At 47.2% G+C, this 12,875-nt stretch overlaps 3 protein-coding genes across 3 annotated transcripts in view; 1 reads left to right on the top strand and 2 right to left on the bottom strand.

Annotated features, from left to right (window-relative positions):
• The window catches only part of LOC142566077 (uncharacterized), a 62,795-nt gene extending 56,851 nt beyond the window's left edge, over window positions 1-5,944 (bottom strand). The window contains exon 1 of the mRNA XM_075676818.1: window positions 5,727-5,944. The gene's annotated coding sequence lies outside the window, so the exon portion shown is untranslated. The remainder of the gene's footprint in view (window positions 1-5,726) is intronic.
• On the bottom strand, window positions 3,259-3,660 carry LOC142566222 (protein YkfC-like). The gene has a single exon (XM_075677063.1). It carries the CDS (start codon window positions 3,658-3,660, stop codon window positions 3,259-3,261), a length of 402 nt encoding a protein of 133 aa, XP_075533178.1.
• Window positions 5,411-12,875, top strand: part of LOC142566076 (coiled-coil domain-containing protein 125-like) — a 410,736-nt gene continuing 403,271 nt past the window's right edge. The window contains exon 1 of the mRNA XM_075676817.1: window positions 5,411-5,542. Coding sequence (XP_075532932.1) covers window positions 5,464-5,542 — 79 coding nt within the window. The 5' untranslated portion in view covers window positions 5,411-5,463. The remainder of the gene's footprint in view (window positions 5,543-12,875) is intronic.

Genomic DNA, 12,875 nt, shown 5'->3' with positions numbered 1-12,875 from the left:
GTCACCTGCCTTCTTCAATAATCGACCTGCACTTTTGTTATTTCGTGAAAACGCGTTCGTTACATCATTGAAAACGCGCCAGCTTCGTGCAGCAGTCGCTTGGGAACTTGTCCAGCAAAGCTGGATATGAGGGGTCGACATGCACGTGGCTTTGTCCGAATGAAAAGGAATCTGCCCCTACTCATCTTTAATAGGCTGATTTGCCTGCCACTGGTCTCTGCAGAAAAAAATTTGTGCTTGGGTATCAGCATGTACCAGGCTGTTCAAGTTAGTGTTATTGAAGCGTTTTACTTTACCTAATCTAGAAATGGTCGCTGGTATTTTCAATAATGTCTAACCTGTCGCGGTTGCTTAGTGGCAGTGGTGTTGGGGTGCTAAGCACGAGGCCGCGGGATCAAATGCTGACCACGGCGGCCGCATTTCGATGTGGGCAAGTGAGTGAGTGAGTGAGTGAGTGAGTGAGTGAGTGAGTGAGTGAGTGAGTGAGTGAGTGAGTGAGTGAAATACCTTTATTAGGTCCAGAAAAGACGCAGGGAGACCCCGCGCCACCCGGCTAGTCCCACGTAGGGACCGCCAAGCCGAGCTTGACGGCCCGATCGCGGGCACTCTGGACGGCCAGGGTTTGGTCACTGAGTTCGGGGCTGCCCAAGAGCGCAGCCCACCTATCCTCGCTGAAGGAGGAGCCGATGGCTCCTCCTTCAGCACCTATGTAGTTAGATTTAGGTGCACGTTAAAGAACCCCAGGTGGTCCAAAGTATTCTCAAGTCCTCCACTGCGGCGTGCCTCATAATGAGGTGGCGGTTTGCGCACATGACACCCCATAATTTACATATACAATAATGTCTCCATGACAGAAATGAAGGCTGCCCTAAATTTGCATTTATGACGCCACTGCTTTCAGGCGTGTCCATTCTTCACGGCACATATAACTTTTAGCTTGCTCCCCAAATTCGCCTCAGCGAAATATTCGTATTATAAAGTGCAGACACAATTTTCGACACAAAACATATGTGTACAAAGGAGAAAATGCCACTTTGATACTGCTGCTCTAATGAAAAATGTACCGGCAACGCTTATGCACAATTCACTGCAGAGTGCACGCACATTGCACAAAATGAATACCTTTAAGCCTGCGACACATGGAACATATTACGATTTCTATTTTCTTAATATGCTTCGCAAAAAGAAGGACCCGCCGTGGTTGCTCAGTGGCTATGGTGTTGGGCTGCTGAGCACGAGGTCGCGGGATCGAATCCCGGCCACGGCGGCCGCATTTCGATGGGGGCGAAATGCGAAAACACCCGTGTGCTTAGATTTAGGTGCACGTTAAAGAACCCCAGGTGGTCAAAATTTCCGGAGTCCTCCACTACGGCGTGCCTCATAATCAGAAAGTGGTTTTGGCACGTAAAACCCCAAATATTATTATTATTAAAAAGAAGGACTCGAGTTCTCGATGCGGTTTGTGGGTGCTCGCAATCACAACGACGCATCGCAGCAGGTGAAGCCGCTCACATAGAGTAGCATATGACGAATGACAGCGATAACCATATCATAAAGAAGGCAACAAATACTGACGCCAAGGACATCATGGGGGAAATTACTTGCGCTTAATTGGTTGGTAATAACTTTATTTAGAGTCCTGCAGAGCTTTCACCGACGGGGCCTTAGGTCTCCCACGTGGGGACGTCGAGGCGTTGCCTCGCCGCCGCCTCGCGGGCCTGCTGGACGGCCCAGAGTTGGTCACCGAGGCTGGGACTACGCAAGGCAGCGGTCCACCGCGGCGGAAGGGTTCCGGAGTTAGCACCGAGCGGGTTTTTGTTACAGCCCCAGAGCATGTGAGGGGCTAAATCGGTGTGGCAGACCTTGCATATATTCGTCGGGTATGTGCCGGGTTAGAGCCTATGGTATTGTGCCGGGTTAGGGTACGTGAGCGCCTGCAGTAGTCTGAGGGCCACCCCCTACGCCCTGTCCAGCTTGTCGCTTGGTGGAGGGAAGGTGCGGCGGGCCAGGCAGACGGCCTTGACAATTTCATTGTAGCTCGCCAAGCAGTCTTTGGTGCTGTCCCATGGACGACGGTCGCGAGCTCACGTGCCTTGGCGTGTGCCGTCTCATTTCGGCTGCGATGTGCATCCAATACTTCTCCCATGTGCGCCGGGAACCACTGGATTCTGGTTTGAAAATCTACCTCCCGCTGGACTTGCCGATTGCTCAGGACTCGGGCCGCGCTCCGTGAGATCCATCCTTTGGCGAAGTTTCTGACCGCTTGTCGCGAGTTGCAGAGAAACGTGGTGCACGTGGGATCCGTAAGGGCGAGTGCCACTGCCGCTTCCTCCGCTTCTTCTGCGTGCTCACACGCTACACTTGCCGTTATGCGCGTTTTGCCACTCGAATCGACGACCGCGAATCGCGAGCGTTCTGCGTATTCCACGGCGTCAACGAACCGTGTCCCCGTTTCGTCTCCGTGGGTGGGTAGGAGAGCTCTGGCCCTGGCCACTCTTCTTCCCCGGTTGTGTTCCGGGTGGACGTTCCGTTGAATCGGGTCGACTCTTAGCGTTTGTCTGATCGCGTCCGTAACGGCGACTTTCTGGCCTTGTTGTGCGTGGTGACGGATGCCGAGACTTTCCATGATCTGGCGTCCCGTTCTCGTGCCCGTTAATCTTCCTAGTTTTGAAGTGCGCCGCGCCTCGGCGATTCCGCGAAGCGTGTTGTGAAGCCCGAGCTGGAGCAGGCGGTGCGTGCTGGTGGACTCGGGTAGGCCCAGTGCTATCTTGTACACCCTGCGGATGAGGACGTTGATCTTGGCTTCTTCTCCCTTGTACCAGTTGTGGAATGCCGCGACGTAGGCAATATGGCACATGACGAAAGAGTGTATGAGTCGTGTGAGACTCGCCTCCCTCATTCCGTTTCTTCGGCTGGTGACTCTCTTGAGAATCCTCATGGCGTTAGCCGTCTTGTGCTTTAATTTCACAATCGTTTCGCCGTTGGCCTCGACTATCATGCCGAAGACCCTAACACTCTGCACTATCGGGATGGTTGCTCCGTTTCTCGGGCGTAGTCTGATCTCTTCGTATTCTCGCCTGGTCGTCGCCGCATTCCGACCACACCCGGGTGGTCTGCCCCTCTGCGTGGGGCGGTAGAGTAGGAGTTCCGACTTTTTCGGTGAACATCGTAACCCCGTACTCACAAGGTATTCCTCTATTGTCTCAATTGCTAGTTGCAGTGCCGTTTCGATGTGACCGTCGCTGCCTTCGTGCACTCTCAGAGGGTTATGTCGTCGGTGTATATGGTGTGCCGGACGTCTTTGAGTTCTTTTAGCTTTTCTGCTAGCCCGATCATGACCTTGTTGAAGAGCGTGGGCGAGATGACGGAGCCCTGAGGGGTGCCGGTGCTTCCCAGCGTTTGCTCTTTTAACTGGAGGTCCCCTGCCACTAAAACAGCTCGCCTGTCTGTCAAGAAATCTTTCACGTAGTTGTACCTGCGTACACCTAGGTTTTGCCGCGACACCTGGTGTAAGATCGCCGAGTGCGCGATTCTATCGAACGCGCTTTCGAGGTCGAGGCCGATAATTGCTCTGGTGCCTCTCGTCTTGCCGTCGAGCGCCTGGTGTTTTAGTTGTAGCATTGAGTCTTGCGTGGACAGATGTGGGCGGAATCCTATCATGGGTGGGGGATGATGATGATGGATGAAATAAAGAAACGATAAATTAATGGAAGTGAAAGGGGGCGCGAAAGCAACTTGCCGCAGGTGAGGAATGATCCCACAACCTTCGCATAACCATGCGATAACCATGTAAGATAACCAGCGATAACCGTGCAGGACAACTGATCGTATCATCATTTCTGAAACTTGACTGGTGTTCGCCGACACAGAGATACACGCACGCTGTTTGCTGCCATGAGCCGTGTACAGAAAGCACACGCGCCGAGTGCGGCGATCGCACACTTTTCATTTCGGTGCGCAATGATCACGTGTCACACTGTACGCTCGAGCTGCCCATCGTCGCAAGCCACACCGCACGCCTGCGGTCGTGCGAAAAAATGCACATGTCGCGTGCACAAATTTGGGTTTACACTGTATACACAGTTACTTGAAATCCTGTACGCTGGCACTATCAAAAAGCTTCGTGGTTTTAGACAAAAATAATTACCCGTTTTAGCAAGCGATAGATTCTTCAACACATCCACTAAAGCTAATCAAAATTCAGTGTCGAATAACGACGGCGAGCGATAAATGCAGTCAACAACTAAATTCTTATTATCATGCGAAAAATGTGGTTCGTAAGGTTCAGTCCACATAGATTAATATTTCCTACAATTTAGTGCTAAATCTTGCCGCCTATGATATTGTAGACATGATGATATCAAGAGATCTGTTTCGCCATGAGTACTGTCACCCGGATGACAATATGCAGAAACGTATGAAGGAAACCTGAATGGGACTGTCACTTTCACATAGCCGCTTTTCAGAAACTCAGATGATAGATAAATGGTGACCAATGGACTCAACCAAATTGGAGCATTTAACAATAATTGCGCATCTAACGTCGCGGAAGGCGCCTTGCTGCAGCCGCCTCCGTGGCTCAGGTCAGGACCCGATTTCATTGCTTGGCAGAACTCGACTCAGAATAGTAATTAGATTCTTTGAAATAGAAGCAATGGTCATTCCACGTCTGTTTGGTACAATCAAAGCCACAGGCGTAGTTTCGTCGTTAGCAAGTGCAGGCCGAAAATGCGCTGCACCTTTAGTGGATTGCATGCTTCGGATCCGAACACGTGGGCCATATATATAAAGAAGCTGCATTCAAGGTGTGCATGTCACACTGCGGGAAGAAACACAAGCGTTCTCAAGACAAAAATTACGACAATAATCAGACACTGCGGTCTACATCCGTCGAGAAAGTTTAATGAAACCACACGAAATTCGCCTATTAATAACCTGAGCTCACTGAACTCGTGGAGGTCGTGTATGTCTAGCAGCTGCGCCAGACATTATGTTGTACGCACAAGACCAATTCGGTCGCTCCAGGAGCAATTACTGCCATTTAGTGGGCCTGTAGAACTGAACGAGACAAAAATGTACAATCGGGGATCACTCGTAGACGGGCATTGCCACCAACCTGAATGCGTCATATTTAGGTAAATAATACTTGATTTAGCGCTATAAACGGAACAGCTTGCTTTTTAATGAGCTCGTTTGAAGGCTAGTACAGATATCACGAATAAAGTTCTCGGACACGCATTACTGTTGGTTGGAACACGTGAAACGACATGTGCTTAACCTGTGAACGACCTAGCTTAAACGTTCCAGCATGTTTTTATAAATGTTTCGCTCATTATTTCTTGAAATACATCCACCGCGGCGTGCGTCGTCACAAATGCCGCGCAAGAGCCGGCCTGCAGGTGGCGGCGGAAGCGCTTATCTGCCGCCGCAGCTGCCACGCGTCGCGCAGCTGCTTCCGGCGCGATGGACGACGACGCGTTCGAGGGAGACCTGGGCCTCGCCGAGCGGCGCGCGGAGCCCGAGCGGACGCCGCCACGGTCCGGTGAGAATGGCATCGACTGGCCGCACTTGTTCATTGGGAGACGAGCTTAAGTGACACACGTGTAGCAACATAGTACACACGAGATATCTGTGTCGCTTCCGCGATCACCCACACGAGACTCGCGCGTCCCTTGTCGACGACAGCAGGTGCTCGGTTCCCACCGTCGGACACGTAACTCACTCACAGGAAAGCAGCAGCCACGCTCGGCGAAGTTCGTTCGAGGCGTCGATCGTCGCCGCTAGCCATGTGCTTCCATCGGATGGGTGTCTCTTTCTTGCGCCGACGTTGCAAGCTTTTAGCAGCACTTGTGACGCTCTTACAGGTTACGTCGCGTGCTTCGCGCACTGGGTCTTGTTCGCACTTTGCAAACAACCCGTATCGCCCCACTGCATGTCCTTCGCGACCTACTTTTCTCATCATAATGTATACCCGAGTGCGTTTCAGTAAATGTGCGTAAATTGAAACAGCACTTTCCCTATACTCCGTGCCGGAGAGACTTCGAGCACCTGTGTTGCTCCAGCTGTGCGGCGTGGGCCGCGCAGGCCTTTGCTGGAAATGGCGGTAAAGTAGCGCGCACATTAGCATTATAACAATGCGTGTTGTTTATGCCGCGCACATAAGGCTGTGTAAAGCTGCAGTACACGCCAACAACTATTGTAGTTTGGTATATTCTGTCGCGTATCAATTTGCAATAAATGGCGTATTTATTTGCAATGAAACAGTGGAGCATGCTTACCGAAATAATCGCTAATCAAAACAATTCTCTTCAAGCCGTCAATTTTCCATCACTTGAAAAACACTTTTTTTTTTTACTGCTGATGCGGCGTGTGCGTGTTGCTGCAATTATTGCAACTGTCACTGTGTTCAGTGTCGTCCTTCGTTTAAAAACACCTTCGCGCTTTCGGTTAAATTCAATGCTCTTAGCAATTATTTTATCGAAAGTAGGCATATGTATTCAGTGGTTCTTATTATTGTTTCTTCAGGAACCTCTTCAATGCTTTTACATCCCTCATAATGTACCAGCCGATGCGCTTAGTTGGTGATGATGGTTTTGCAAATCTGAGCTTTTCCTGATGTCATATTCAACAAAAGATAAAATGATTTTCCCATATAGTAAATGGTGTCAAGCTGGTACATTTTATGCTCTAGTGAAATCGTACTTGGAAAGCTGTCTACAGCGCTGCCATGGCCGCTGTTTTAATTAAGTATTTCCGAGGATGTCGATGCTGCACTTCTTTTGCTCCATTTCAATCGAGCATAGTTAACTCATTGTAGGATTGGAAAAGTGCAAATATTTTTGTGTTGCTTGCCAGTTCAGTGAACTATTTACCACATACCACACATGTTTTCGTGAATCCAGATAAAAAATAGTGAATATTTCATTTTATTTTATTGTCTTAAAGACCTTCATTAAAAAGGGGTATGACATAAGAGTTGAGTGCATACGTTATACAGATACGTTAATAAACTATACACAATCAAGACAGACATTATGAAGTCGTAATTTGAACATAAGTACTAAACAGGTTATACATCTATATAGAGCAATAAAGCAGATGTTAACGCAGGTGATTATTTAAGCATCATGTAACCGCGCAAACAACAAAGAAGGAAACACACAAGACAGGCGCGGAACTTGAACTGTTCAACTTCAGCAGTTGAAGTTCCGCCCCTGTCTTGTGTGTTTCCTTCTTTGTCCCACGTTGTTTGCGCGGTTACATGATGCATTCCAATATCGACCACCAACTAGCCCGCCTATCCCTGTTAAATAGATTATTTAAGCGTCAGACAATTACCTTTGGCAGTTGATAGTAGGAATGTTCCTGGGAAGGCCATTCTAATCAGTGTAAACAAATAATGCTGGAAATGTATGAAGGGACAGCATGACCAAAGCGATTAGACGTGCGTGATAGAGCGATGGGAGTCCGATGAATAGCAGAAAGTTAGACTACTCATGCGATGGGGAAGAGGTGGGAGGTGGCCTTTTAGTGACGTCACACATTTATACTGCACAACCAGGAGGAGTGGGTGATTGTGAAGTACATTCATTAAGTATGTTTGGCATAGATACGAAATCGCACATTCGTGCTGTAGCGGTATGTATGCGAGCAGTTTTGTGCGTGCCGTACTTTACAAACCCAAAGTTTGGTTGATTATGAATGAGTGGCCGCCTGGACAAGTATTTAGAGGATATATAACACCGAGATATTTAAACGAGCTTTCTAGTTTCACGTTGACGTCAGTAATTTTATCAGAAATGATAAGAGGACTCGGATATATGACGAGTAAAAGACGCGGCTTTACATTGAATAGGTTTCAGGGTCATTAGCATAGGCGTATCTACCGGGGGGGGGGGGCACTTGCCCCCAACTCTCAGGACTGAGGGGGCAAAGTAGGTTATTCCCCACCGCCCTTGAAACCCGGGAATATATGCGCCTAGAGTCCCAACCAAGATCACTCGGGTCTAAAGAAAGTGGCTTGAAGCCCTGATAATGGGGGTCTGGCCCCTTCACCAGCTGAGCGTGGAGTTTCGGCCACATTGGTTCTTCAGCGCACTCATCACTGGTGTTTATATAGCATACAGAGTCTACTCGGTAACAGTCGGTAAATTTCCCCACCTCTGGAACTCTGCAGTATTCTTTCAAGTCATGATCTAGAGGTTGACTCGGGCTAATTGGTCTGTCAATTGTGCAATTGAACCTCAATAGTGCAATTGAGGTTCCCAGAACTTTCAAGACTGCTTTCACTTATTTGGTGGTGAAAAGTGTTCTCGCGGTGAAACTGAGGGGGCACCAGGCGATCGCTGCCGGCGCTCTTCATCCCGTCAGCGTTGTGGCAGCGAGTGCTCGTGGTCATCGTGTGAGATGTGTTTATAGTTGCCTGTACACGCGTGAGAACATGCTCGTCATAGGTGTATCTACCGGGGGGAGATATGCCCCTCCACACACAGACAGAATTGAAAATGAAAAGTAGCCCATTTATTCCCCCCCTCCTACGCGCACACACTTGGGAAAGTGGGCACTGTCGGCGGCACACTGCACAAAAATGCAACAAAACAACACCTGAGACCAAGTTTCCTCTCAGAATTGGGCTCACATACGTACGATTTATTTATTACGGATCCCCTGCTTTCGGACCTCGCCACCATGTGCTGTAGCAAATCAAATTTGCTTTTATAATTTACCTGCATTTTATCATTGTTGCCATTTTGCGATTTTGACGCCATATTTAGTGACTTTTTTCGCTGTTTACTTAAAAGTTTGCTATTTGGCAATCAGTGACTCTTTTAGTGACTTGAATGAACAGTTTGAGATACTTTAACGACTTATAGGTTAGAAAAATTGCTTGCAAAATGTCATTCATGAACGTGCTTTGATATTCAAAAGCCACATGTAAATGGCCCGAAACTCGCTGTACGATGCATATGCTCCGCTTTGTGATTGTGCTGCACAGCACAGTGGTCACCCCAGCCTTGTCATTGTGGTCACAAAATTCAAGTTTCTTTATTTTTTAGAAAACCTATTTGAATGCGTTGAAACGCTGCGGGTTCAGCGGTGTCACTAAACCTATTCGTTTGGTAGACGCTTGGCAAGCGTGTCAGAGAGCTAATTTATCAAAGCCAAGAAGAATAACTTTCCTGTTCAGATTTAGAACACATGAGACGAATAAGACATTTCGACTGCGTAAAAAAAGCCTAAATATCGGAACAGCTTAGCTCGTTCACACGCGACTGAACAAATCGATTCCATTTCTCACGCCTTTCGGACAAACCAGTAATTGACGGTGGCGGCTTTCGGGTGGATCAAGTGCGAAAGTATGGCATGCACAAAGCTCGGGTAATTGTCATGCTGACAGCATAGGGCCAAGTGCGTTCCACAGAATCTAGTTCTGCTACCGTAGAGAAGAACAAAATATTTAAGGATAATATGCAGACTAAATGCATTTGCATGCTAAGAAAACTACGTTGCTTGTATTCTTTTGAATCGTGCTGTACTTGTAACCTTACAATCTGAAGATAATGAAAAACTTAAGTTGTCATAATCAAGTATGTAAATATTACAGGTGGGCGATAGAATATCGAGTTTTTCAAATACGCATCGAATACGAATAGTAAGTATCGAATATCGAATAGGCAAACGAATACGCACATATTTACATCAGGAATATTTGTTTCAGTATAAATAGGAACACGCTTGCACTGAATAGACAGTCAACTACCATGCACAACTAAGATCGTTTTAAACACAAGTTCACAACAGTCATGAAAAGAACTACATGAATCGCCGCTTGGAACCTTTAAGCCTGGTGGAAAACAAGCTTTAGGAATGACAGCTGTAATTGAAACTGGCCAACTTTTCAAAAGCTCGTAACAAATAGTTCTTGAAAAAATATCACAAGTTAGGGAAAAGGAAAATAAAGCGCTAAGGAGGCATTTGTGTGCGCTAGACGGAATACAGAGCCTTTTACAAGAAAAAAAAAACATCCGTGGTTGTAACGTAAGAGATAAAACTCCTACATGACTAGGCTGCAAGAGAGACTAATTGACGGGCCATAAGCACAATATAGCCGATTGTCATGCATTCGACAAAAATAAGGGGAACCGAGGGGCCCGGTTTTGTAAGGGCACCGTTTTTGTAAGAATGCTGGCATGTATTTGCTGGTCAGAACTATATGAAACCAACAGATAATGAAGAAACGGAAAGCATAAGATAAATTATTTGTACTTTCCAATTGAAGTGCAAAAATGAGAAGCTAATGGGAAATGGAGGAACACTCAACTTGCTAACGGTGAGGGCCTGATCCACAACCTCTGCATTACGCACGCGTTGCACGACAAATTGTGCTACGGCAACGGCAGTTCCAACGTTGAAGCATTGTTTCGTAATTACGTGCGTGTGTGCGAGATCTAGCCCAACGAGTGTCAACCAGCGCCGCACTTCCACCACAGAACCGTAAACAAAGCTTGCATTACCAATTTTGATTCTGCATTACTTCGAGAACTTTGTCGCTGTTTTACTTCTGATAATTTTAATTTGCGATACTTTGTTTAGCAGGTGGAAAACAGTAGCCAGATTTTAACAGTCGGTAGTTCGGCAGTCAGTATTTTCTAGTATTTCGATACTAGAATATACTGAATAGTTCATTTTCGAATAGGAATAAAATATTGCACATCAAGTATTCATATTCGAAAATTCGATATTCGCCTATCCTATAGTAAATGCATTACTAACGCTAAAGCCCGCTATACTCTGTTGGAAAATTCACTGTTTTCCTTCAGCTGCACGAAAATTAGACCAACATGAAACGTCTAGGTGAACTATTTACTTCACGCTAGCCTATATTAAAGTGTTTAAAAATACCTACATTCTTCAAATCCTCTTGGCAGTTATAGCGATAATATTAGTGATGTTATTTTGTCTCACTTGAGTGACTAAAATCTTGGCAACACTAGACTGTAATGGTTCATAAGGTACGATTGAAATTCAGATCTGTCGATGACGAAGATAACTTTAACTGACGCATTTTCAGCCTTTTTTATTGCAATGGCAATGGGGTAATCCGCAAGGGAGGCGAACTTTACAGTATACGAACCACCTGGGAACGCTCTTAATATTGATTCTCCGCCCAGTCATGAACATGAACTTAAGTATAACCCCCAATTAATATTTTCCAACAAATCAACATGCCATTAGCACATTAAATAAAAGAATAGTTTAATAGACTGTGGCCGCTAAAGCCGCATCTGCCTAACCTCCCTCTCGCTCGCTCCGCTCCCCTGGGAAGGAACCGTCCGGGTCAGGCTTTGTGGTAAAGCATACCAATGTGTACTGCAGAGAAGTCAAAGGGTAGAGCAGCTGCAGTTGCTGGCGGGGTGCGGACAGAGTAGCGGCGGCAGAGCGAGGCACTGCGAACATCCAATATATATGTACATACATACAGAGATGACCTGCCCCCTCACTTGAAAAATAGTTGGTACGCCACTGGTCATTAGCGAATACTCACTCTATTCCGGTACATGATCAGCTTGAAGGGGCGAACTTGTCAGAAACATTATTGACAGAACCGTAGCTTACCCAATTATCGGCGGACATAGGAATACAACAAGAAACATGCAGCGGTAAGTCGTTAATACAAAGCAGAAAGACAAGAAGACGAAGAAAAGAACCTTGTGGGACACCTGGTGTTAGCGGAAGGGAGTCAGGTGTTTGATCGCCTATAATGACAGATTGAGCGGCTGGTTAGAAGTTATGAAACTCAGTACATTGTGTATAGTTTTACCTGAGAAAGCCTTAATATTAGACGTTGGTAGGGTACTTTGTCGAAATCCAAGAAACATAGCATCATTTTGAAGGTCAAGATTGCATTGCATGCCACGCGCGAAGATCGCAAGTTGCGTTTTGCACGCAGAACAAACCCTTTCGAAAGCCGTGAGGATGAATGACTTGCGTAGAAGGAGGTTCGTGGCTTGAGAATAGATGACGCGCTCCATAAATTTGCTGGGCAAGCTTGCGAAAGAAATGAGGCGACAGTTTAATCGGCTGGTTTGACGTAAAATGTCTTTAAAATTGGCCAGAGGGAGTCGCTTCCTAAAATAGCATGCAACGAAAACATGTCATAGCAATATTTCTTACACCTTTTCAACCTTACTAGCCACGTGCCTTATGAATTGAATTCCGGTGTCTCATGTGCCAAAACCGCGATTTGATTATGACTCAGGGTTGACCACCGGGGGATCCTTTACGTGCCCCCCAATGCACGGGGCACGGACGTATTTGCAATTCACGCCCTTCCGAAACGAGGCAGCCGGGATTCGACCTAGCGACCTCATGCAACGCAACACGCTAAGCCACCGCGGCGGGTCCACGTGTGTAGTTGTGTCGACCATGACCCGCATGTGTCGCGTGCACACATGATGGAGCTAAATATAGATTATTGCTCGACGTTCACAGATGCACAAAGAGCTCGGCTTATGTCGATCCGCGCGGGAGAGAGCTCACTCCACCGTATTGGGTATGAAACTCAAAACCTGTCCTCATCATTAGTTGCAAGGTCCACAAGTGCGCAGCATTTTGGAGAAATTTCACGCTTGCTTTGCGGGGGCCGCGTTCGACACGTGTGGTCCAGAAATGTCGGCAAGAGACACAAGGATGCCGCGCCTTTGTCCTCGGCGAGCCCGCAATGAGCGAGGACCTTTGCCAGGCGGCGTATTAAGAGAAAGAAATCGAAACTCTTGGCGCATTTTTGAAACAGGAATGCAAGCAGTGATGGACGGACGGACGGAAAAAACTTTAATGGAAAAAGGACCTGCGAGGTTGCCAGCCCGGGCTCAGGC

Source organism: Dermacentor variabilis, unplaced genomic scaffold, assembly GCF_050947875.1.
Source record: "Dermacentor variabilis isolate Ectoservices unplaced genomic scaffold, ASM5094787v1 scaffold_12, whole genome shotgun sequence".
NCBI classification, from domain to species: domain Eukaryota; kingdom Metazoa; phylum Arthropoda; class Arachnida; order Ixodida; family Ixodidae; genus Dermacentor; species Dermacentor variabilis.
Note: the sequence above shows the minus strand (reverse complement) of the source record. Positions and strands in the feature narration are given on the sequence as shown.

What these genes read in the sequence shown, in the direction of transcription:
- LOC142566222 (XM_075677063.1), bottom strand. Translation starts at nt 3,660, where the DNA reads ATGATAGGATTCCGCCCACATCTGTCCACGCAAGACTCAATGCTACAA.